Source organism: Sycon ciliatum, chromosome 8 (genome assembly GCF_964019385.1).
Source record: "Sycon ciliatum chromosome 8, ocSycCili1.1, whole genome shotgun sequence".
In the NCBI taxonomy this organism is placed as follows: Eukaryota; Metazoa; Porifera; class Calcarea; order Leucosolenida; family Sycettidae; genus Sycon; species Sycon ciliatum.
In genome coordinates, this window is record NC_088650.1 from 18,531,101 (window position 1) to 18,557,789 (window position 26,689).

General features: G+C 46.3%; 2 protein-coding genes across 2 annotated transcripts; one reads left to right on the forward strand and one right to left on the reverse strand.

The window, feature by feature from the left end:
- Positions 1 to 1,937: 1,937 nt before the first annotated feature.
- Positions 1,938 to 16,807, reverse strand: LOC135823603 (uncharacterized). Its single transcript, XM_065336449.1, has 10 exons — positions 16,775 to 16,807; positions 13,012 to 13,091; positions 10,958 to 11,077; positions 10,322 to 10,415; positions 9,153 to 9,899; positions 8,247 to 8,354; positions 5,714 to 5,761; positions 5,276 to 5,418; positions 3,223 to 3,342; positions 1,938 to 2,597 (listed from the first exon to the last, which is right to left on the reverse strand). The coding sequence occupies exons 1-10, from the start codon at positions 16,805 to 16,807 to the stop codon at positions 2,498 to 2,500; spliced, it is 1,593 nt and encodes a 530-aa protein (XP_065192521.1). The 3' UTR covers positions 1,938 to 2,497.
- Positions 16,808 to 18,914: 2,107 nt separating this feature from the next.
- Positions 18,915 to 26,464, forward strand: LOC135823604 (collagen alpha-2(XI) chain-like). The gene is made up of 2 exons (XM_065336450.1): positions 18,915 to 19,997; positions 26,399 to 26,464. Exons 1-2 carry the CDS (start codon positions 18,915 to 18,917, stop codon positions 26,462 to 26,464), a joined length of 1,149 nt encoding a protein of 382 aa, XP_065192522.1.
- Positions 26,465 to 26,689: the final 225 nt, after the last annotated feature.

A 26,689-nucleotide genomic window follows, 5' to 3' on the forward strand; every position in this document is an offset into this window, starting at 1 on the left:
TCTTGGTGTCATTTTTGACACCAATGTCTCCTGGACTCACCATGTTGCCCACATATGTAAGAAGACTAGTCAAGCCATAGGTATAATATACTCACACCGCACTCATCTTCCTGACAGCTGTCGTGCTCTTTTTTATAATGCATATATCTTGCCGCATTTTGACTACTGCTGTACTGCCTGGATAAATCTATCTATTGCCCAACAGCAGAAACTGGGAATTTACAATCGTTCCCTCCTTAAGATTCTTTATCATATGCCCAAGTCCCTTTCTAGTGTCGCTCTCTATATGTTATCCTCGACCAGACCTCTCCTAGAAAGACGAAGAATCATGATGTGCTGTGTTATCCATCGTATTCGACTTTCCAAAATACCCCCGCATCTTAAACCACTTGACTGGTTCCGATGGGATAACTCCACTAGGAACCAACTCTCCCTTCCTCTAGCCCGCTCTTCTGCATTGCTACACTCCCCCCTTTTCAATGGCTATTTGCATTGGCTTGAGCTGCACCAGGAGACAAAGGGCCTTTCTACGTTAACAGCATTCAGGAACGCCTTGCTTTACCAGTAGACCACAGTTTCAGTCCATATTTGCTTCTTTCTTCTTTTCCTTTTCTTTTTGACTTCTTACTCTTTTCCTTGTTAGCCGTGGTTGGCTATAAAAACCCTGCAATCGTCACGCAAAGTGGTCATTGGCTACTCCAGCCAGGGAGCCCTACACATACTGTATGTGTAGGGCTCCCTGACCCCAGCCATGTATTGCTTGGAATAAAAATAAAATAAATAAAAACATGCCAAGAACATTATTTGTAAGGAGGTTTTCGGTCTACTGCTTCCTTCCTGGCGCCAATGCTATTGTGAAACATCTGTTTTGACAATATTCCTGAGTTTAGGGTTGAAAAATCAGTCTTGATATGGTCAGTTTATGCCTGTATAGACTGGAGTTGGCTTGATAGTTGACAATTGAAAAAATAAGAGCCCAGCCTCTAATAGTAGCGCGAGTAGAGATGTCACTGAAAAAATAAGAACCCCGCTCTTATTAGAGATAATACGGTAGGTACAAATTTTCGTTAGGGGGCACGAAATAACTAAAGTTTGCACCAAACTAAAGTTTTTTTCTGAACGTTCGGGGTGACAGACATCGACCAAAAACGAAATTCAGGGTGTGTTCTTATATTCTCTAGCTTCTAGGAGAAGAAGAAAAGTCGAAGAAACGGGTATAATTCAAGAACGGATCTCGAAGAATTCGGAGATATTTTGCACATGTCAAGCAATATGAAGCGCTAAAGGGACCGCGATCTTGAGTTACTAGTATGAATTTAGTATACACATGTGCGTATGCGAAAAGGGAAATGCGTACACTCATGATCAACACGTTAGCCGTAGTTCACATGTGCTGATCCCAAACCGCGGAATCTCCAAGTTTCAACCACCTCTGAAGCTTGGAGAGCTTTGGAGAGCCTCCTAAAAGTCGGAGAGGATATAAGAACAGCTCTCGAACTTTTCGGAGAGGATTTAAGAACGCACCCTTAGTATGTAACACGTCTGCTGGTGGAGTGATCTACAATTATTATAACGAAAGGTTTCGTGAACGAAAATTTGTACTTTGTATAAGTACAAATTTTCGTTCACGAAACCTTTCGTTATAATAATTGTAGATCACTAGGCTGTAGCATAAAACTTTTTTTGACATGCACCTTTAAGCTTTGTACATGCAACAATCGAGCATGCAAGGAGGTAAGCCTTGATGATGTCTCCTTGAAATTCTGTCGACACTGCATGCGGTAGTTGGACACTTTGGGGTTCGTGTACTCAAGGTACACGAATGCGGCCATTCTGCTCCGAAGATAACATTCATTTTAATTCGATTTGGGGGTGTAACACATAATCACTCGCAGCTGGAGTGCTTTAAAAAAAAACTTTAAAAAAATGACCAAACTTGACTTTCCTCCGCACAGTCAGGTGCATTATAGCCGCTGTCATTTGATTTGAAAGACTAGAGGATTTTATTTGTTTCAACATTTAACCTTGATCGAAAGGTTGAGTGCGAAAGCGAGAGAAAAAAACTAGTGCATAAAATGGAGATATAGAAACACAAACTACATGTAGTACATAACATGGAGATATACTGAATACTGGAAACGGGGAAGGAACATAAAACAGAGGATTATGCTGGTATAGAGAAAATATTGGAGATCAGCGAGCATCACATCACGTGTACAACATGTGCTCCCAGGGAGCCTACTGGTGATAGCTAGTGAGCTCGCTCTGGTCTAAAACAGTATGTGATGATGGGGTGATTCGTCTGGAACATTGACTACGCATGTTTGATTTGCATGCTGTGCCCGGGGCGGTAAAAAGTGAAACGGTAAGAACTCTCAAGAAATTAAAAATGACGTAAGGCCGCACTATTATGCAAAAGTCTATGCGCGTGTAGTCGACTTGAAATCAAGAAGTCGGCAACGTGATGATTTCGTTTCTTCTGTTTGCTTTTAGCATTTTATCGCTCCACACAGGTACCCTCGGTCTCAGGTACTCTCATATTTGTGCAATTGTTACTTCTGCTCCTGAATTGACCTCCCTGTTTAAATACACTGTAGCTGAACAAAGGAAGACAGTAAAAGCCAAAATAAAATTATTCCAGTAAAAAAGATGGATCCATTGATATTCGCATGTGAAGACAGCCTATGATGACAACAGGATCAACCTAAAACACCTACATGGGAAGGTAAGATATTTTACCAAAACCTGCACAGTACCTATTCATTTTACAAAATATATTCCAAGTGTTACTTGATTTTCTGATGCGTTTCCGTCACAGTAGTCACTGCTGTCAGGGAAATGTAATGTTGTATTCGGTGCAGGATTCCAGCTATATTGCATTCATCCCGGTGGTCGAGTAGGACGTGAAACGACTCGGGGTCGCTTCAGTGTACTGTTATTTCATGGAGAGAGCACACACACACATACACACACACACACACACACACACACACACACGTGCACTCACACTAACACACACACATGCACCTGCACACACTCACACGCATACACACACACTCGCATACATACACACACGCATACACACACACACACACACACACACACACACACACACACACACACACACACACACACACACACACACACACACGCATACACACACACGCATACACACACACACACAAAAGCACATGCATCGCCCGCTAGTTGCAGTTCGCCTACGCCACGACATCGCCCATCTCATTCAACTTGACTATGGATCCGTCGGTGATGTTCAGCTTGAGAAGTGAGGTCTGCTTGGCACATGTACCATCGTCGTCCACATAGAAATTCATTTCACGTCTGCGTTGCACAGGAGCACAGGAACACAGACACAAGAGAAGCCGAGAGACTAGGATCATGGAGACTATCCGACAGAGACCTGGGCTTGGTTTTACTCTGACGCGGGAGACTATTAGTTAGCTAAGATAGTTGGGCTGACTGGCCGGCCAGACTGCTGCCAGTCATTGCTAGAGACCTTGGAGCTGTGGACTGTCGTCAGTCATTGCTAGAGACCTTGGAGCTGTGAACTGCTGCCAGTCATTGCTAGAGACCTTGGAGCTGTGGTCAGTGACACAGATCATAGCAGCCCAGTGTCTACAACCGATGTCCTAAGGGGAGGCATAGCAGTGGCAATGGTAATGTTGCATCATATCGCCAACGGCACAAGTGTAAGGGCAGCAGCATCTCTATACCCTGCAAGGAGAATGTGTGATGCACCCAAGCAGGTGTTCCTTCTTTGGAGAATTGGGAACTCGTGGCCTGGCACGAGGGAAGCATGGATGCAGTGAATGGGATTTTCGGTCTTTGACCACTTTGGTGAATCTGATCTCCTCACCTCCCACCGCTTTAGGAGCTGCATCTGCGCCTTGATCCTTGAAGGGTGGTGGCGTTCCTACGGATGCGGAAAACTCGGCCTACAGTCGAGTCTGACACGAACCGTGATGTTGTTGTTGAGAGTATTGCCCTCCCCCTACCTTAGAGAATATTGCCCCTCGAGAATATTAGCAGATACCGCCATAATTATGTAGGTTCTATTACTCTGTTGCAATCATATCCCTCATCACTAGCAGCAGCACTGGCAGCACTACCCAGACTAACAGTAGCAGCAGCAATGGCAGCACTACCCTGACTGACAGTAGCAGCAGCACTGGCGGCACAGGGGCGTAGCAGCCGGTCCGCCTTTGGCCGGACCACCTTTTTTAACACAATGCCAAACGGGCCCAGAATGCAGGATTTTGTGCTCAAATTTCGAAATCTTCCCGGGCGAGAGCCCCCCGGACCACCTCCAACGGCGGTGCTACGTGCCAGCAGCAGCACTAGCAGCAGCACTAGCAGCAGCAGCACTAGCAGCAGCAGCACTAGCAGCAGCAGCACTAGCAGCAGCAGCACTAGCAGCAGCAGCACTAGCAGCAGCAGCACTAGCAGCAGCAGCACTAGCAGCAGCAGCACTAGCAGCAGCAGCACTAGCAGCAGCAGCAGCACTAGCAGCAGCAGCAGCACTAGCAGCAGCAGCACTAGCAGCAGCAGCAGCACTAGCAGCAGCAGCAGCACTAGCAGCAGCAGCAGCACTAGCAGCAGCAGCAGCACTAGCAGCAGCAGCAGCACTAGCAGCAGCAGCAGCACTAGCAGCAGCAGCAGCACTAGCAGCAGCAGCAGCACTAGCAGCAGCAGCAGCACTAGCAGCAGCAGCAGCACTAGCAGCAGCAGCAGCACTAGCAGCAGCAGCAGCACTAGCTGCAGCAGCAGCACTAGCAGCAGCAGCAGCACTAGCAGCAGCAGCAGCAGCAGCAGCAGCACTAGCAGCAGCAGCAGCACTAGCAGCAGCAGCAGCACTAGCAGCAGCAGCAGCACTAGCAGCAGCACTAGCAGCAGCAGCAGCACTAGCAGCAGCAGCACTAGCAGCAGCAGCACTAGCAGCAGCAGCACTAGCAGCAGCAGCACTAGCAGCAGCAGCACTAGCAGCAGCAGCACTAGCAGCAGCAGCACTAGCAGCAGCAGCACTAGCAGCAGCAGCACTAGCAGCAGCAGCACTAGCAGCAGCAGCACTAGCAGCAGCAGCACTAGCAGCAGCAGCACTAGCAGCAGCAGCACTAGCAGCAGCAGCACTAGCAGCAGCACTAGCAGCAGCACTAGCAGCAGCACTAGCAGCAGCACTAGCAGCAGCACTAGCAGCAGCACTAGCAGCAGCACTAGCAGCAGCACTAGCAGCAGCACTGCCAGGACTTTGACTTACTGTAGATCATGCAGTGTTCCGTTCAGGGGCAAGAGGACACGCCGGGTTGTCCAGCGTGTTGTGTCGGTCGTCTCCATGGGAATACCCAGAGCCTCCTTGGGTGCAAGGGCTGTGAATTCCATGGTGTTGCTGCTGGAGCGTGCCTAGAACACGGTGAGTCAAGAAATGCATTCAAACATCAATTATCAGCTTGTATCAAAACACAAGCCCACAACAACCACAACAACATATCTCTTATCGGCCACTGGCTATCATGAGAACAAAGATTGGAAACAACAACACACGCAGACACATGCGCGCATAGCGGGGATATTGGAAATTTGGGAATGCAGCTTAAGAGTCCAAAGAGGTGAGGAGCTAGCCACCTGTACTTGGTGAGTACAGTTCCTCAGAGATCCAGCAATGTACTCGTACAAGTGCCGGTGTGCAACGACTTACAAGAATGTCTCCGATGTGCATCCTTCCATTCTGGATGTCATTCATCAACTGCACCAGGAGCAAAGAATAGAAAAAGAAAAACAATGCTCGCCATATTTAGTTGGAACGTGAAATCCAACCTAAACCTGGCCTTGAGATAATCAGTAAACTACACATAACGCTCACAAAATGAAGAAGATTCCTTTTCAGGTGACACTCCTGATCATACCAGATCTGGTCCAAGCTCGATCGCGGTCTTTAGTTTTAGCAGGAGCGTCACACACGGTACGACCTTTCGTCCGATGTGGTCCGCCCAATTCATCCAAAAAAAGCAATAAAATCTCCATAGGATCATGCACACTTGTGTACATAAGGACACTGTACACATGACTATTGTCATGGAGTTGTACACATGAGCTAGAAAAGCACCGCTGTTTTCTATCTTTGTTGTTGACCCTTGCGGCATCGCTTTGTTTGTGGAGAGTAAAAGCGGCGCGCACCGTTGCTTCCCTATGGTAAAGCTGTAGGGTGTATGAGAAGGTAAGGCTGTAGCAATGGCTGAGGGTGTATGAGAAGTGGTTCAAGATCGTCCTCAGTTTCCAAGCCTCTGCTCCTGTTCTCTTCCAGTCAGCTCCACACTTAGAGAATATCATGGCCTCTGTACTCTCTACTGCGTCCGAGTCTATTAATTGGGAGAGCGATGAAGGCTTTGTGGTGGTGGCGTTGAGCGTGCTTTTCAGCACGAGTCCTACAGTATCAATTCAACGTATGTCTCAACATCGAGCTCGACCATTGGCGAGAATTGCAAGTCAAGTGAAACCGCTCACCCATCTGGCAGCTATAGAGACGCTATGTAGAATCTCAGCATCAAAGTTATCCTGTCAGCTTGGGGAGGTGCACCTCCCCAATATCTCCATCCAGGGTTTAGATATACAAGACTATGGTGATGAGAAGTACGACTACGTGATCATTCAGCTCATGGATGGGAGATGGCGCATGTACGGCCTGATCGAGGCAACCCATGCGGCATGTGTTAGAGATGTGAGCAAGTGCATTCAAGATGACATCAACTCTCTGACGCTAGCAGTTCCGGACTTCGTAACCCTGGTCGCGAAGATCAGAGGCGGGTCATATTTCCGAAAAGATTGCATCGAGTCGACTATACCGCTGGAACTTTCTCCCGCCGAGTTCATCATCGTCAAAGTGGAGGTTAGCAAGGTGATGGTTGAGGTGGATGGCTCTATCAGACGTGATCCGCAGACGACAGTAATCAAATCAGTACCTATGGGTACTCTCCACATCTACATCAACTGAGAGGGTATGTGAGCGATAGTTTTGTTGTCTAGCTGTTTTACTTGTCTAGAGGATTACTTTTCCTTCGACAATGCATGAAACTCAGACTTGTAAATAAGATAGTAATAGTTTTGAATTGGTTGAACTGTTTTAGTTCTTCGTAATGCATAAACCAAAATTCATATTTAGCAATCAATCTTCCCGCCATTGAAGGATATGTAAGCGATAGTTTTGTAGTCTAGCTGTTTTACTTCTTCATAATGCATCAGCATTTCCTTACTAGAGGATTACTTTTCCTATAACTATTATAATGCATGAAACTCAGACTTGTGAATAAGATGTGTTTTTCAACTGTTTTAGCTCTTCGTAATGCATAAACCAAAATCCTTATTTAGCAATCAATCTTTCTGTGAATGAGTCAAAAAATACGTATGTAGTTTTTTCTTGTTGTGTGAAGCGCATTATAATTATTATGTTCTAGTTACTGTATAAGCAGAAATATTCGTCTGGAATTTAATTTCGTCTTTTTCGTCCAAGGAGATTTTGGACTAAATTAGATGTAGGACGAATATCGATTTGTCCAGCTTTTCTATACACTCTTATGATCCATGGACGGAATTTTCAACCGGACGAACTCCTTTTCTTTGGAGTTGGACGAAATTATTGACCGACGAAATTTTCTGCCTCTACAGTATGTGGTGTATTATGCCTTTGCTCGTAATTCAACTATTTATTAGAACTACCTGACAATCAGAATTTGAATAATAATAGTATAGTGTTTCGTGGCAAAAACTGGCAGAATACCTCGATGTATGCAATGAACTAATCGAGCTGACTAGTAAATTGCACGCTTCAGAGTACTTGTTCGCCAGTTGTGTCATAACAGACTGGCTTATATCATAGATGCAGCTAAACATCAGGCCGTTGAATGCCGGTATCAGAAGGCTTTCTTTCTGTTTTTAAAGGTTTCATCCAGCCAAGCACTGCTAACCAAGTTAGCACTCCCTACTACTAACACATCAATAAATCAGCCAAACACTGCTCATTGGAGGGTGGAATGTCCAAATTCTGGGGAAAAAAGCAAATAAACTGGCAACAATGCGTACACATGGTGCACTAGGGCATGCAGTGCAGGCCATTTTCAGAGAACACCGGTAGTTCCCGCTTGTAAGTCGAATCCCGGTTGTAAGTCGGCCCTCACCTTTTCTGCTAAGATTTTTAGTAGTAAAAGTAAACTGTGAAAATACGGTAGTCGACTTACGGCCAAGCGCCCGCCTTGGGCATTGCGATCAGGTGTTGTAAGGCAGATGATGATGTCTACGTCGCAGGCCGGCATGAAGTCTGTACTGATGTCACCGAGAGCACTCACCTGGGTGTCGCAACGTGTCACATTCAGAGAGTGCAGGACACATACACACACACGGACGGACACACACACACACGGACGGACACACACACACACGGACGGACACACACACACACTGACGGACACACACACACACACACGGACATACATACATACATGCTGCATGTTGTTAGAACTGATCGGCTACATCATTGTATTGCAAAAACATTTCCATCAGTTCAAACAACATGCACGATGAGCTAGGCAAAAAGCATAGCATAGGGCCCAGCTTTCAAGCTCTCTCGTTTAGAAACGAAAACTAGTCGTTCAGGGGGGAGGAGAGTCGAGAGCCTGTTCGTTTCTCGAAAAAATATCGATGTACAGTTAGTATGTGCGGGCACGTCCAGAAAAAAATATAGATACTATGTAGATATACCATTTGTATGTGTTCGTTTCTCAGGGGGGGGGAGGGGGTTGAAGAGAAATGACTAGTTTGCGTTTCTAAATAAATATCGGTGTTTACGCGAGGAGACAATAATTTAATTAAAGCTACACATCCCTAACTTGAACAAGTGCCATGTAGCGTGGTGATGTCTGCGGCTTTAATACTATTGATAGCTTTAACTTCGGTACAGGTTATTTTTACCTAAAATTCAACAACCCTATGTCACACAGTATGCAAAACGCATTTTTGGATCTGGAAAACTGGTTTACCGAGATTTTCGCGTTACCCAACTGTTGATTTTGGAAATACCGAAAAAGTACACCACCGAAAATTCCCGGTTTTACAGTAATTGATCAGTGAACATTGCAAACACTTACTGTAGCCGAGAGCACTTCGCTAGAGTGCAAATGTCCACCACCAGCTGAGATAAGCGGCAAAACTAGAACAACGCGCTCGCGTTCAGCTTTGCACGCAGCATCCTTAGCCTTCTCTTCCTCGTCAGAAGGTGTTTTTATCACATAAGGAGCAGCAGAGAAGGGTGACGAGGAGGGGGAAGAGGAGGGGGACGAGGAGGCGCCAACAGTTACAGTCACCTCGGTGGTACTTTCCACGACACAGTCTGTTTCCTCGGTGGTGTCACTTGCGTGTTTGCGCTTGACTGGTGCTGCCTCCGGATGCTTCACATCTTGCTCGTCCGCCTCATCCGGCTCAGACTCAGAAGAGGATGGATCGCTGCCAAGCACAGCGTTGACAACAATGTTCAGGAACCTAGACATGCTACTCCTCTCACGTGGGAAGGCCTCTGCTAGAGCGCCAAGAGCAGCTTCCTTGAACTCGGTGCTCGATACCTCAGTCTCAGCGTCATCGTCTTCCTCCGTAGGAAGCTTGTCGTCCTCTTCCAAATCTTCTGGTGAGGCATCAGCGTCCGCGCCGCCTCTGTCAGCAATCAGGTTCGCCAGGTACTCATCGTAAGACTTTGGCAGGTCGTCGGCATTCCCGTAGGCCGACTTGCGCGCTTTCTTCGGCGGATGCACTGAACCATCGTACAGGTAGGAACTAGCGCGCTGCACAAAGTGCTGGATTGCATCGAAGGCACTGCTAAGTGAGCCAGATCCACCCACGTCCTGTAGGGAAAGTTAAGAAGCCAAAAAAGAAGAAGAAAAAAGCACACTGCTGCCAGTGGTCTCTTCCAAGCAGATTGGCTGTAGCCAGTGGATGCCGAGTTAAAATATCTAAAGATAGACAATGGTCACCAAGAAAACGACATAAGTTCAGTTTGCTACTCCGAATTTCATGCACTAGTTGGTGCAATCATCTGGCAAAATTGTTGTGTGCGGTGACCATTGAATATTTTCAGATAATATTGCTCCGTCGCAAGGGAATTGAGCCGTCTTGTGCAGTGGTTGCTCCCAAGCTTCGTAGACAAATAGGCAGCGCATGGCGAGCAGCACATGCAACTCTGGGCATGTTCTGGGCAAGCAAGGAGACAGGCTAACACCTCACCCACTGGCAATGACACACATGTACAACATGTACAACTAGTTACCTGTCCGCACACGAGCCAAAAACGGCCAGCCTGTTCTTTGCTGTTGAGTGGCACTGCCCGCCATAGCTCATCCCGGTTCGGGTAAAACACCGTCCTGTCACAGGCAGTGGTGAACACACAAGCATACACATGTACAGACAGAAACAGACAGAAACACGTACACATGCACGCACATATTCACACACACACGTGCACAAACACAAACACACACACGTGCACATACATAACAGGATTACAGGACCAACACGGGATACGGCAGTGAGTTTGGTTCAAGAAAAGAAGCACTAGTAGTCACGGAGTGCAAAGCACAGTGCTGTGTCTGTGTGCACAGAGTCAGAGGATCACGCAGAGGATCACGCAGAGGATCACACAAAACTGCAAACTGCAGCACTTTACAACATCAGTGCACCACCAGAGACTAGAACAAAGTAGACCTCAACCTTAAAAGAAAACACTTGCGGGCTGCAGTTTGTACCAACAATATTACAATGCAGCGGTAACAAATTCAATCGCCGTGGAATGTCTCAGTACTCCTTTTGTGCTAGATTGTGCACGTCTGACTGGTCGAAATCTGGTTTAGTAGGTGGGCTCGAGCAAAAGTACTAGAGCATTTGTGCTTTCATCCCATGAGCTTACTTTCCTACGACCTGTGTCATCTCCTCACGGCCCAGCATGGAGTAAGCTTGCAGGCCGAACGAGGCACGGCCATCGCGTGACGAGCCAGAGCTGACCGCAACCGCCAGTGGTGTATCAGTCCTGCAGAACAAGCAGCGCAAGCGGTGTACAGTGTATTGGACATAGAGCAGATGCAGCAAAAAAATTCACGGTTCGCTTGAGATTGAGTTTGAGCATCCGTAGGAACAGGAATACGCACGGCTTGTATATGCAACATTACGGTATGTCTATGGGCATGCTATGAAGTATAGAGGTTATGCGATTACATCACTAGTTGACTCAAGGTACTTCGGCAAGGACGCGGCGCAGCGCGATACACTAGCTCAAGCAAAACCATGGAAACCACCGATTCGCGCTGTACACATAGCGCCAAGAGTACATAAGCCCCCAGAGTGCGCAAGTTCACTTATCAGATCTGGGACGGCGAAATCCGTGTTGCACGTCATAATAATGACATCATGAGTAGGGGAAGTGTGGACGTGGTACACCGCGTCGATGGAATGAGGCAAGTCCGACCCAAAAAATGACGTACATCACGGATTACGCCGCCTCACAACCCCATCCCAGTTGCGCACTCTGGGGGTTATGTACTTTTGATTGCGCCCATAAGCGGTTCCGCTGATTCACCACCCTGACATAATTCCCATAACCTCTGTAGCAATACACTTCAGTAGGGCTGAAACGATTATACCAATCACTCGGCAATCGATCGATAATCCCGCAACAATCAACTAATCGTTACGTTATGGACTACTGTAATTTCACAAATTTTCGGTGTACTTTTATTTTCGGTACTTTCGGTGCATCTGTTTCATACCTAAAATTGCAATACACCGAACAAACACCAACACACATAAACCAATAGGGAACTGCTTCTCTGTACCTAAATTTTTCGTTCGCCTAACCTGGCCGTTTGCCCTCGTACCGAAAATATTGAGCACCGAAAAGTTCTGAAATTTGAGTCGAAAAAGTACTGAAAACCCCGTTTTCGTGAAATTTGAATCAGATTCTGCTGGGAGTATGCAGTTGCCAGGGGTATGGTTCATGTTCTGATGTTTATTTAAAATGACTTCAAGACTGCCATGTTCCGGAGCTACCCTCTCGCTAAAGCAGATTTTTGGTATTATGAAGACATATCTTGTGGAACAGAGTAATTTTTGAAAAAATTCTGACGCTATTTGCAAACGATTCTAATCGATAAATCGATCGTTAAGCTAAAGAGTAATCGATAGGTGAAAATCCACGATCATTTCAGCCCTAAAACAAAGCTATGAACAGTATCCGGTGCACACTCATGACTCTATAGTCTATGCAATGCACATGCACGTGTAAGCCAGGTTGGTCTAGTGTTTCCAAGAACTTTCACGTGTGTATAGAGTGTGCGCTTGATGCTGTTTATAGCTTTGTGCAAAGTATTGTCTTAACTCGTTCCAAGTCATCGCAGTGGCAGTAGAACAGAACAAGCACGGGACAAAGTTGTCTGTTCTCAGCGGCGGGTCAACTGACGTCAGCAAAACAGACATGGACTAATAAGCGCAGCCTCCTCCAGCGCTCTACAAAGGGCTCGAGTTGAAAGACATCTTCAATGCAGATGAAACTGGACAATTCTTCTGAACGCTGGCAAACCAGAACCTCATCCCCAGCAGTGAGAAGTACACGATCATTGCGTAATGCATGAAACTTCAACTTGCAAATGAGATATTGATAGTTTTGTTGCCGGGTTGTTTTAGTTCTTCGTAATGTATAAACATTTCCTTAGGTCACACTGAGGGATAATTTGAAAAAAATCCGTGGATACCATGGATATTTGCCGCTGCGCGGGAGATTTGAGAGATTTAATCCACTCGATGAAAATCAGCTCGAGGCCTCGCTTTTCCGCCGAAGATTATAATCATCCGCGGCTTCCACTGGATTTCTTTGAGTTTCCTTGTTTTTTATTGCATTATGTAGTAGAGTAAAGTATCCAGTACAATGCCAAACACATGCAGACATCACCGCAAGAGGGAGGAACGTACACTCTGTTGATCACATCCTCCGGCAAGGCGTTCTCCACGGTGATGGTGAACTTGGGTCCACTGGGAAGCCAGGACGTTGCCTGCAGACAATCAGACAACGATTCAAGACGATGCAGGACAATACCACTCTAACTACAGCATAATGCAGCACATGTACTGTAGAACAATTCAGTAAAACATAGAACATACCCTGGATAGAACGTACCCTGGATAGAACACACCCTGGCTAGAACACACCCTGGATAGAACATACCCTGGATAGAACATACCCTGGCTAGAACATACCCTGGCTAGAACATACCCTGGCTAGAACATACCCTGGATATAACGTACCCTGGATATAACGTACCCTGGATAGAACATGCTTTTCTCTTTACATCAGGTAAAAAGTTTTGTTATTTTTTAGAGACACTGCATATCCGTGTCCAGCCACTCGACCTCCAATATAGAGTAGCTCAGCTGTAAAGTGCAGATGTTTGTATCCCTTGCAGGTATGTTCTTTGAAGTTTCACCGTAGCTGCATTGTGCATTGTAGGGAAAGTCCCTAGCAATTTTAAGCAAAGTCAAATGTGAAGCAAATCACTCTTCTTTCGCTATAAACTGCACAAAAGAGTATTCGATCGACGTATCGTGTGCTCTGAATGGCCGTCGTGAGTCAGTCAAGTGCCAAGTGAAGTCGGCAGGAAATGTACTAGTAGGTAGGGAGCAACACACACTTTCTAGAATTACAGCACAGTGCAATAGTTACAAGCAGTAACATGAGTACCGTTATTACAGTCAAATCTGTCGTAAGCGACCGCCCCTTGGTGCAAGAAAAAGCGGTCGCTTACGGCAGATGGTCTCTTACGGCAGATGTATGGTAAACCCGGCATACCAGGTACATGTATATGCTTCCATGTACTCAAATCGACGAGAATAATGTGATTTTTAATAATTATCATTTTATTGGATATTCAACGACGACCATATCCACACCCGTATAGTACGCGAGTAGGAATGTACGAGCGGGTTCTGGGCCAGGGGGCGCCCGGGTCCCAAAAAATGGGGTATTATTGAAAAATGGGGTACTAATAGTACCCCATTTTTGCGGTGAAAATTATTTTTGGCCCGGTTTTTTTGCGGATAAAAATATGTGCCAGGGGGTGCCCTGACCCCAAAAAATGGGGTATTATTGAAAATATGTGTTGTGCACATGTGGGTTTGAATCTCACTTTTTTGGGCCACCTTGCCCCGGATGGGAGTGGGTATAAAAAGTAGAATGTTGAATATGGTGTTTATCATGAAGTTTTTTCCGTGACCTACCCCACCTCCCCATGCAATTTTTCAAAAATGGTCCTGCTCGCACACACGTCAGAAAGGTCAGTTCTTGATAGATACGATACATGTCATTACAAAGAATAATGGAACGAACAGTGAATATCGCAATGGAGTGGAGGAGAAAGGTAGTACAATTCAGTTCTTGTTGTCCTGATTTCATCAAGCTGGTATTGGATGAGAGACCACAAAGTTTACTCTTCGAATACGTGTGAGGATGGATTCACCCATGATCTCTTCCGTGACACGCAGTACGAGGTGGAGTTGTCGGACGCTCTGATGTGCACCAATGGTTCCACCCAGTCAGCAATGGAACTGTCAGTCGACGACCTCCTTTGCACCGCCATCGTGTCAACAGTCGACTCGGGTAATTTGGAGATAAATCCATCGTCGCCGATGTCGATCGTACCAACTCGCACACGAATCCGCGTTACTCTTGTTGCAACGGCACGGAGTTGAACGGCCTTGGTACTACGTCGTACACGCACACGATCAACTCGAGAGACTTCATTTTTCGTTCACCTCCTTGACAAGTTGCATTACGTCGCTGGAATCCAAATAGGTTGCATCAGCGAAGAGGTCGATGATGTGTTGAGAGCACGGTTCGTCACGCATGTCACTAAGCTTGTAGAATGAGTGTCTACCATCAGTCCACCTTCGCAGTATGACACCATCATCAGTCTCACTAATAGTTCCGTAGTCCTCCACACCACCGATGACGATTTTAGGAAGGTGCTGTTTCCTATTCTTCACATTCAAGATCAGACTGGTGACCCTGCAGATAATATACTCAGCAGCAGTGAGTGGTGACATATCGAATCTTCTGGGATGTGCTATCATCGGGTCAAGATCCCTGGTTGTCTTGCTAGCACTGAGGCGACGGATTGAGAACTCTTCATTATCGCATGAAAATAAATACCATTTCTCTGCTCTGCACGTCTCAGAAAATGTCCACGCCATTTTAGCTTCTTCACACTGCAAGAAGGAGTCGATAATGAAACTGCAGGTTGAGACTACTTCACCTCAAGGTCAAAGTTCACGCCGCGATGACCTTTGTAAACAAGGCTACGTCTAGACGTCTCAAACAAGACCAAGGGGTCACGCCACGGGGAGGTGACGACCTTGGAGAACACGATGTGTTTCGAAAGCGGAAAGACGCCCCCGTCATGGTGAGTCTTTTTTGTTCGGGTTTGGAATCTTTCGACTATGATATCAGATTGAGATGTGAATGCCTTTCTTCTATTGCTTTGACCTTTGGGCCAAATAAGGCACACTGTGTCGGTCGTGCTTGGTCTGACCCCGGGACTCCCCCAGGGTTTGACCTTTGACCTTTGGGTTGAATAAGGCACACTTATCGTCATTGTTAATCTTTATTCTGTTCATTTTTTATTTATTTTTTCAGGAGTATTTTGCTATTATCCCCGGATAGGAGTGGGTATAAAAGTAGATATATTGATGGATAATGTTTCACTATGAAGATGATGGTGTGGGGTGAAGATGGATTCTGAATTAGAGATCTTACGTGCCTATGTACGTGAAAAGAGACTTCGTGAAGAAGAAGAAGAACAAGAAGAAGAAGAAGAACAAGAAGGAGGAGAAGAAGAAGAAGAGCAAGAAGGGAAGGAAAAGCAGTGTCATCATCTTGATCATGTTGTTCATGAAGGAAGATACGTATGTTCTTCTTGTGGACTTGTCATGGATGTGGTTTACTTACCTGAAGTTGATGTGCATCAGAGATGTAGTTTGATGAAGAAGCCTTACGCTGCGCATGAGCGGTTATGTGGTGTGGATCGTCATCTTTTGCATTTTCTTTCGAAAACTGAACTCTTATCCGATCAGCTTCGTGTACACCCTCTTCGAGAGCAGATACGTGCGATGAAGAAGTCCTGTTTGTACAAGAGTATAAATTATGCTATAGCATTATCCTGTATAGTATACGATACGAATGTGGATGCATTACGTAAACTGTATTCCTACTTACCTCATAGCAATGTAGCCTGGTTGAGGTTCAGTCGAATCATGAAACCTCTTCCTCAGCATTTTCCACTCCTATACGTACTGCATCTCATGGAGTCGACTAGGATGGTGTCTTCATTGCAATTGTCCATGTTGCGTTCGAATTTGCTGCTTTTATCTCAATCTGATATATCTCTTATGACATCATTGATTGATGCTTATTGCTGGGAAATCTATTCACTTGATCACGTGATCCAGAACATGCACACGTTTGACTGTGATCTTCTTTCCATACTGTATCAATTCACCAAGGTGGCGGTATCATGTAAGGAATCTTTATAATGAGATATGATTTTGGCGGGCACGATGCTGATTAAAAAAAAGTAAATTATCGTGTCCGTTCCCGAAGGGAACTCACGACGGCCGCTAACACCCGGTAAATCCTAGCGGCAGATGCAGCGCCTAACGGTGGGGGTGAGTGGATAAGTCTCACAACCACTGGCACAAGTGCCGAGAACGGCCCCATTACGATGCTGATTGGTCAAATGTTTTTGGCGGGCTTGATGCTGATTGGTGAAATGTTTTTGGCGGGCTTGATTGGTTGACACATATCTTATCATTTCAATCCACATACCTCTCTGGCTCGTATAAACGAATGATTGTCTGCAGTTGAGTCATTCGTTCATCGAATACAGTGCTGACGAGTTGTCCTGACTTCACTTCCTAGAAGATGGCTTCCCTATACGAGCGAAGGATGAAGAAGAATTCCGCTCTTCCTGCTGACCCTCCTCGAGTTGTGCTCTCTTCGAATCCAGTACCGGCTAAGCGTCGCTATGCATCACCTGCTCCTACCAAGCTCCACAAAGAGATTGTGGTGGATGGGTTTCAGGAGGACATGCAGCTGCCCTACAAGTTATCTGGTAAATCCTTCTACAAGCCTGGATATAAGATGTACTTCCCTTCGGGAGCTCTGCCAGCCTGTGGTAGTACGGCAACAGCTCGCAAAGATGCTCAAGGACAAGTTTACATCGAACTGAACGAGTCCACTGAGTTCATCATTACGAACTTGATCAAGACTTGTCCATCGCTCCGTGACACTCTCCGAAGTGGACGTGTGGAGAAGATCATAACCAACTTCTATACATCACGTTCGTCCGACGGTCAATGTCGGGTGTACATCAACGGTGAAAACAAGCTAGTCCCGACCAGCTCGTTTGAACTGGATGTGGAACAAGATGTATTCATCTACCCCGGGGCAGTCTCCCTCGACACTGACGAGCAAGTGATGAAGGTACGTCTTGCTGTTGCTCCAATCATCTGCATCAACGTGGAACCCAGATGTTTTCATCGTGCTCTGGACGCACACATGGCACTTTCTATCACGGAGCTGAAACAGCTGACTGAGAGCTTCACATCATTATGCAGTGTCGTCGTCCAACAAGACGATCAGCTGGTAGAGACCTTCCAAGAAGTCTTTAATGAACTGCCTTCTTTATCACACAGCTGATCATTCATTCTTATTCTATCCTATACTATCCTATACTACTTTCTACGTCAATACCTCATGATACAAATTTAAAAAAAAAAACTTCTAAAGAACAAGTATGGGTGGTGTTGTGTCGAGTAGTACGTCCACGGAAGAGTGCTGCCTTGCCTCTTCGGACTCTAGTATCCCCACTGCTACTACTAGTGGAGAATGGGTTGCAGGATGTGAAAAGAATGGAATTGGGAAAGATGAACCAGGGTGATCTCATGTGAACACCATCAATGAATGCGTCATTCATGACAAGATCAATCATGTCAAGGTTACATCATCTGTTTTTGGCGGGCTTGATGGTGATTGGTTGACAACTTTGCATTTTCAACCCACCCCATTCTGACTTGTATAAATATGCATGCTTGACATGCAGTCGAGTCATTCCTTCACCCGATACAGTATTGATCAGTTGCCTCGTGTCTTCGCATTCTAGGAAATGAATTCCCTTTACGAGAGATGGTTTCACGTTGCAAAGAGTCTTAACGGATCGGCTGACCACAAGACTCACGAATGTCAGGTGTGTCATCTGCTAGTACGAGTTGCTGACCATGTTCTTGCAACATACGCAAAGGATGAAGGTGAATGCTCGGAGACTCGTCATGCCTTTGCCATTGACCATTTGTTCGTTCGTGATTCGACATTGTTTCACGTGTGGACATCTGCTAAACATGTCGCTATGAAGAGACCTGACATTCTCAGGTATGCTGCGAGCTTTACTGTTGGCGATGGTGATCGTGAACAAGCTGAACGACTTGAAAGTTGCATATGCGGCATCATGGAAGGTTTATGGAGTCATGCGTCAAACGACGTCGTTGCCCTGGAGATGACCTTGGCATATTCAGTCACTCTGTTGGACATGCTGGCACGGAAAGGCGATCGTGCGAAGGTGTTGTTAGCACGAGATTTCCTCATGAAACACATTCATGAACAATCGAGGAGGAGGATGAACGGTCGACTCATCAACACGATGACTGTGGCTCTTGTTTGTTGTGCATTACCTGTTGTTTACCTGTTCTTATGAGCATCATAAAGATTTATTTGAGAAAGAAAATATTTCCTTTCATAATTAGTACAGTGTGTGTGTGTGTGTTTGAAGATGGCGTACTGGGCTACGCATTTCCATAGGAGTGATGGTGATGAGGCCTCCCTCAAACACATGCAAAGCATGCGGAATGACATTATCGAGATGCAATCGGTTGTGGGGAACGAAGACACCGAAAACACCTTGGTTCATGATGTGGAGAAACTGAAAGAGGAGAAAGCCGATGAGAGCAAAGTGGAAGATGTGGAAAACAGATCTACGCGCTACACAGATCAAGCCATAGCAACTGATGAGCTGCACGTTAGAACAGACGGATCCGTGTCCATGGATGCTAACCTCGACATGAACGAACATTCAATCTGTAATTTGGCGTACGACGATAGCTCTTTGACATGTGCTGTCCCTGCCGGTTGGGTCAAGAATGAAATCCGTCAATCCTCATCGAGATTGCAACACGACATCGACGCTGTGCGCAAGATGAAAGGTCCTCGTGGTGATCGGGGATTGGGATGGCTTAGTGGAGGTGGCATGCCGCTGAACTCTGTAGGGAGAAATGGTGACTTCTACCTCGATGCAGCCACGCTGATCGTGTACAAGAAATTCAGCTCGAAATGGATGGCTTTCGGTCGGCTTCGTGGACCAAGAGGTGAAGCTGGTCCACGTGGGGAACGTGGATTGATCGGTCCTGAAGGTGAGACTGGACCTAGAGGAGGCGATGGACAAGGTGGTGAACGCGGTCAAAAAGGCGATCAAGGAATACCTGGTCCAGAAGGTCCCAGAGGTAAAGTTGGACCACGTGGAGAACGTGGATTAGTTGGTCCTGAAGGTGAGATTGGGCCTAGAGGAGAAGATGGACAAGACGGCTCACAAGGTGAACGTGGTGTTCAAGGTGATCAAGGAACCACAGGTCCCGTCGGTCCCCAAGGAACCATCGGTGCAACCGGTCCTCCAGGAAACAGAGGTCCCGTGGGCCCCCAAGGAATCGTCGGCCCCATAGGTCCTCCAGGAGCCAGAGGTCCCGTGGGTCCGCAATCAAATCAGAACCTATCCGATCCGTTTCATCTACTACCTCTCATTCGGAGAAACGCCTACCTCTACATATACTCTCATCCTAGCAGATTTGAATCCGTCACCAGGGTGAGCAGAAACAGATACAGAGGGGGAAATATCGTTGACATGAAGGACAAGAGAATCAACGTGAACAGCATCGACATGTTCCGAGACGATCACTTCTACCTCAACATTACACAACCCAGCCAAGTTTCCATTAGAGAACGATTCGTCAATCTGTTTCACGACAACATGTCTTTTGCAATGTTCCAAGTAATTCAAGTGGACGCACCTGACCCTAGAAACATGTCATTGAAGGCATTCGATATCGATACTGTCGGAAATTTCAGCTTGGATAGTTTGTACGTGTTGTTCACTGCCACCCACATAAGTGGCAACTACTTCACGCGTCCCGGCCATTCATCATTCAACATACCCGTTTCGTCTGTAGTCAGCCAATTATCGGCGGCTTTGGATAAACCTGTGTCGAGTATGACGGATCTCTTGGGTACAAAGTGTGTCATAAGTTACGCTCGGAATTCAGAAGGCCTATTCACTCTATACGTAAACTCCATTTTGATACATTCCAACTTAGACACTGTCCCATTTTCCAGGACCAATGGAATCGAAGATTGCAATTATAGCATTGGTGGTACTCAATTCTTCAACGGCACTTCATCAAAGTTGTTCTGTCATTTGCACTTTGCAGAGAGTTTATCTTCTCACACAGTCCAGCGCATCCACACAGAACTCATGGCACACTACGATATATGAAAGTGCTACTTTGATTGTACATAATATATAGCACACATGCTACACTACATTCTTGAGATGAAAATGAAAAATAAAACCTATCTATAGTGAGTGTCATCACAACACCAGAATGTCTGTGATATTGACAGTGGCGAACAACACGTCGGGCGTGAGCAGGGGATTGCACAAACCGAACTTTACTCTAAATGTGAAGGAGCTCGATACGCGTGATAAAGTCCTGCATGTTGAATCGGCTCAGTTTGAAGTACACTTTGAGAACATAGACGAGGCAACGAACAAACTCTATGTGGTACATGGTGTAGAAGAAGAAGAAGAAGAAGAGGATAGACTTTCCATCAAGACGGGAACATACAGCGATGTAGACGATTTGGTGTCTATTATCAATGCCACTCTGAAACGAGCAGGACACGGAGACATTGTGTTTTCCTACTCTCGTCACACCAGCCGCATAAGTGTCTCGGTACCCAGGAATAAACGGTGCTTGTTGAAGAAGGACTCACCCGCATTGGTGCTGGGTGTGGGCACTATTCTCAAGCCATACACGATCGAGGGATCTCACACGTTCCCGTTCGCTGTGGATCTGACGAAAGGCAGAAGACTTGTCCTGCTCTACACCGACCTCATTGGACCTGCTGTGGAGTACGAAGACAATACTGATTCGAGGGTGCTGAAGACTTTTCTTATTCAAACCCTCAACGGTTTGAATAACTACGTGTTCGGGAAAGAAGACAAACGACTGCTGCTTCCACACGAAAACGTGACTAGCATTTCGTTCTGGTTGAAATTCAACACCGGTGAACACATTACTTCCGGATATCCCGTCTACCTTGATCTTCGGATCACCAACACAACTACTTAGATGGATCTTCCAGATGTTCGTGTCCGTCACGTGCGTGACATGGTGGAGGATATAGCAAAACGAAAGAAATTGGAGAGCGAAAAGGTGCGTTGCCGGGAGAAGTACGTAATTTACAACACTGCAATCTTGTCCTTTCTCATACTCATTCAAACCATTCTCAATATCCTTCAAGGGAGTGGTGTTGTATCTGGAGAACATCGCATTCGAATCATCGCCATCAGTAGCACGATCATCGGTGTGATCATGGCATGCATTGGTAAACACGTTCTCGACACCAAACGTCAGCTTGTCAAGTGTATTGAACAACTGCAGCAGATGGAGAGAGCTGAAGACTCGTTCATGTTGGAATTGGGCATTACTCTGGAAGATGGGAAGCTCACTAACGAGGAGCATCAACGATTGATATCGATGATGAACGACTTTCGCAAGACACTGGATATTGGATCTTTGAAAAAAATTCACCCCTATTATAATGTGACTCGCAAGAATGGCACAGGAGATATACTCACCACAAGCTCCGGAGTCCTTCACGGGACTCCTGACCAACACGAAGATCGTTCAGAAGAACATCCTCGACAGGACGGAGAAGAAACTCTCGTTGCTTGAGGGTAGACGCGGAGTACGACTCTTTTCCACAGCAGATCGATCACCACCATCCCTGAACAATGAACTAGACATCTCGTCGCCGAATTTCATTGCTCTGGGGGAGAGCTATTTCATCGTGAAAATGCGCTATAGTGTCAAAAACAATCTCAATAACCAGCCTGGAGACTACACGCGATGGGTGTGCACCACGTCACCAGCCTTTTCGTGGTTCAAGAACATTCGAGTGGAGATCAACGGAACAGAGGTCACGCAATCGAGTAAAGTTGCCGACATGCAAATGGTTCAGCATATCCTCAGTCTAATGGAAAGCAGCAGCGAACGCCTTCAGTACGTGGACTCGGATCTCTACGGTCTACAGAAACTGGATCCGCAAAGAGCATTGAGAGGTGTGGATTTAACGCCCTATCAACTTGGTGTGAAGCGTAAGCATGGCTATGCCTTCGAAACAAACGCTGCAAACGCTAATGCAGCACAAGCACCGGATTTCGTCGATGATTTCACACTCAGGCGTGCACCCACCGTCGAGCTTGTCACCAACGAAGGCTTCTCCAACACGGTTCAGGAAAATGCACTTCGTGCAGCTGTTGGACGGTTTCAGTACAAGCTGAGACCCTTCCTACCGTTTTTCAATCAGGACGATGCTTGGTTACCCCCGGGTACACAGGTGAAGCTTCGCTTTGATCTGCCACAATCCGAGCTTTCCAGATACATCATGCTTAGCGATCAAGGCGGTGGTGCCAACAGTGCTCTGAGCGTCGGTGATATTGAGATCGATCTACTCCAATTGGACTTTGTGTACACTACCTATCGCATGGAACCCAATCTCACCGATCGTGTACGCCTTCCCAAACAACTCTTCCACACGTGGTGCCCTCGTCTCATACAAAAGAGCATTTCAGATGATGCTGGTACACTGGAACTGCTTCACAATGCGGACATTCCACGCAGGATGATCCTGTTCTTCACAGATTTGACTCATGGTACACAGCCAGCATTGGCTGGAGGTCAAGCATCGCATTCTTCGAACAGACTGGCCATGATTCATGCAAATCTCAGTCAACTTCGTGTCACTGTCAACGACCAGACGCTCTTTGACAACCCGCTCAAGTTCCAGTGGGATGTGAGTCGTAATACTGAAGGGCAATACTTCTACGATTACAACAAATCCTCCTACCTGCGTGGCTACAATCTGGTACAAGACTTTTTCGGCAAGACGTATGGAACGCAAATCCCCATCACCGCTGCAGATTACTGCAATCACTACTTTATGGTGCCTATCAACTTGAATCTGGATCGGACCACAGACAATCCAAGATCGAGAGGAAATCTGTCCATCGACTATCAATTTAGCGACGTGACAAACGCCCCCGTGAGGAGACCTAGCGAAAATGGCGCCTCGATCAAAGTCAACCTTCTCTGCATGGACAAGTACTTGTACACCATGAGCAAAGATGAAGGTATCAAAGCCGAAGTTGTATGAATTAATTCCGACCTAGTAGTAAAAGGGCATCATGGAAGGTGGTGACCTGGAGACCAGACATCGTGTCTACGGTGGTGATTTGAAAACATCGAGTCGACAACACGGTGGATTCTTCTGGAAAAAGAGCTTCTGGAAAAACCTAATCGGTGCTGGACCGGATGAGATGGAAAAGCAGATGGCGGAACCCACGACAAAACAAGATGCAATGCAACGCGGTGGACTTGGACCCCTGGCTGCCATGGCAGGAATGACACTTCTTCCCATGCTTTTGGGGAGAGGAGAGTCCGGAGACATTGTGGAAGCGCAAATGAAAACAGCTTACAACCCTGCCATGCACCGAGGAGGTCTAGCCATTCCACCAGGATTAGCCGCCAAGGCCATACCACTCCTGACGAACCTGGCTGCTCCCTTGGCCATGGGTACCATGGCATCACTGGGTGACAACGTAATGGATAAAATATTCGGCAGAGGAGTAAGGAAGGGAAGCTCAGCAGGTGCCATGAAGCGCACTAAAAGTCGTCGTCGTCGGCATGCACCGAAGAAGATTCGGCAACGAGCATCTCGAAAAACCAAGAAACCAGCTCGTCAAGTTCGCTCCAAAGGCCGCAGGGCACGAGGAATAAAGAAACAAGGAAGGGCCTTGTTCAAAAAACTAGGACATCGTGCCCTCGACGAAGCTTCATCGTTCCTGTCTGCACCTCGTAGATCCCTAACCCGTCCTGAAACTCCATTTGCTCAAAAAATTCGACAGAACATTAACAGTGCAGGACCGTCTTCTATGAGTTCCGCTCACATCGGTCCATCCTACAACATCTGATCATGGACTTTATCTCGCTCCTTGGACAGGAAATCGGGAGGAAGAAAAAGACTAGTCCCGTAAGGAACGACGATGTTCCGACCACGGCCACTGCTCGACACGGGCTGCACATTCCTGGTCTTCAGTTCGAGTCTAAGGATTGGTTCACGGAAATCATTCCTGCTCTGAAATCCTGGGGTCAAAACGTATTGTTTCTGGGACAGAGCAACATGGGTAAATCCTACTTTCTCATCAAGCTCCTGAAACGTGTGCAACCTGAGCGTATAGTTGTCATCTCCAACACGCCGGCCGATCAGTATCGTCTCCCAAGCCTCAAATCCTTCAAGCATTACAGCACCATGCCCGAGTGTATCGAAGACATGGATCTCCAGCCTAACACCTATGTGATCATTGATGACATCAGAGTGATGGGTTTGAAGCACGGCAGCCAAAGAGAGTGTCTCTACAAGTTCTTCACCATGTACAGTCATCATCATAAGTTGAACGTGTTCTTTCTCTCTCAGAGCTTTGATAACATTAAGGACATGAAGATCAATGCAAACTTTATGTATCTATTTCGCTTCACTGATAAAAGCAATATCAAGCGTTATCTCAATACTCTGTTTGGTGGTCTGTGCACGAAGTCATCCATTATCTTTAGATTGTATGAGAAGTTATTGGCGGTGTGTCGCAGACCTATCCTAACCATTGATTGCTCTTCTAATCAGTACTACACGTATTGCGAAGACACTGCATTAAAGGTGACTTTTGAATAAAAACCTCGTTGATGTGTGTGTGTGTGTGTGTGTGTACGATATTAGTCGAAGAGTTAACCGAAAAGTTAGCCGAAAAGTTAGCCGAAAAGTTAGCCGAAAAGTTAGCCGAAAAGTTAGCCGAAAAGTTAGCCGAAAAGTTAGCCGAAAAGTTAGCCGAAAAGTTAGCCGCAACATTGAAAAAAATTCCAATCATGAATAAGAATGGAGCATCTTACGGTGAAATTCTCAAATGGGCTACCGAGTAGTATACAAAGAGTGGGACTCAGAAAGGGATCCTTCTCGATACCCAAGCGTAAAAGGTTGCAAACCTTGCAGTTTATGACGAAACATCCTCAACACATCATTAAGAAGAGAGCAAATTCGTGGGAAGTTCTCGGTATACCACCACTCATGCGGCAAAAAGGAGGTAATAACTACAATGCATACTTGAAAAGCGTTAAGAAAGTTCTTTCCCAAGTACCAGATCACAGTTTGAGCACCTCCACCCTGTTGGAACTGCAAGCCGATCCGCGAGTAAAGCGTCTATATGACACCCACTTCAAAAACAATCCCGATCACATCAGTTACCCGTCTGTGAGAAATGTGATTGCATCCAACATACTCAACTATGATTCCACTACCGATCAAGTTCGCGATTCCGTTTCAGATGTCAGGAAGAAGAGAAAGGCACCTTTAACATCGGTGCCTTTCAATCTACTACAAGATCATGAATTTGACCGATGGATCCTGCAAATCCTGGACAGTTTCCTCCGGCATACAAATATACCGGTAACCTTTTTGAAGAGCAACTATTTCACAAGCCGATCACAACTGCTGCAACTCTACGATGAAGATCGACTGAGGTTCAGGAGTCGGGTGGAAGCGGCTGCGGATGCCCTGAAGACGCAGACGATGAACGACTACACTACTCTGGTCAACGAGACGAATCGCATCTACATGTCCAGGTACCCGTTTGCAGCCATAGCAGGTGCCATGGGAATCAACAAACACGTTGATGGGTTCCTTCGATCAGAACGAAAGATTCAGGAACTAACCACCCTTGTGATAGCTATACCGGGATCACAGCTCAAGTTTCAAGATCTCAACGATATGACTTCCACCTATGGTAGAACAACAGAAGCAAAATTGATCCATCCCGAGCATTTCATGATCAGAGCACAAAAGGTGATGGTGGACGATGCATCATTCATTCAACAGGTGCTGAAGGACAAAAGCAGGATCACTCGTATCATCAAGGATATCCTGAGCGGACGCTCCATGTGATCACGTGCCAAATATTTTCAGGCTATGATCAAGAATGGACTATCCTCTCAGCAGTGCCGATATCAAAGGAAGATTGAATGGTGTCGGAGGGTTCGTGGGCTGCACGAGTTACGACCTCTTGCCACCCTTGAACAATGGAGACTTTTGTATCGTCAACACCGACAACGTTCTACCGGTGTACGATGCAACGGAAGGCGGACATCATTGGTTGACCGTGTGTCGCGA

Excerpts from the sequence above, each read along its gene's own strand:
- LOC135823604 (XM_065336450.1), top strand. The coding sequence starts at position 18,915 with ATGGCGTACTGGGCTACGCATTTCCATAGGAGTGATGGTGATGAGGCC. Across the intron at positions 19,998-26,398 it reads GATTTGAATCCGTCACCAGG|GTGCTGAAGGACAAAAGCAG; the intron begins GTGAGCAGAAAC and ends TTCATTCAACAG.
- LOC135823603 (XM_065336449.1), bottom strand. The coding sequence starts at position 16,807 with ATGGGGCCGTTCTCGGCACTTGTGCCAGTGGTT. Across the intron at positions 5,419-5,713 it reads TGCACATCGGAGACATTCTT|GCACGCTCCAGCAGCAACAC; the intron begins GTAAGTCGTTGC and ends ACCGTGTTCTAG. Across the intron at positions 2,598-3,222 it reads GAGATGGGCGATGTCGTGGC|CTACAGTGTATTTAAACAGG; the intron begins GTAGGCGAACTG and ends TCCTTTGTTCAG.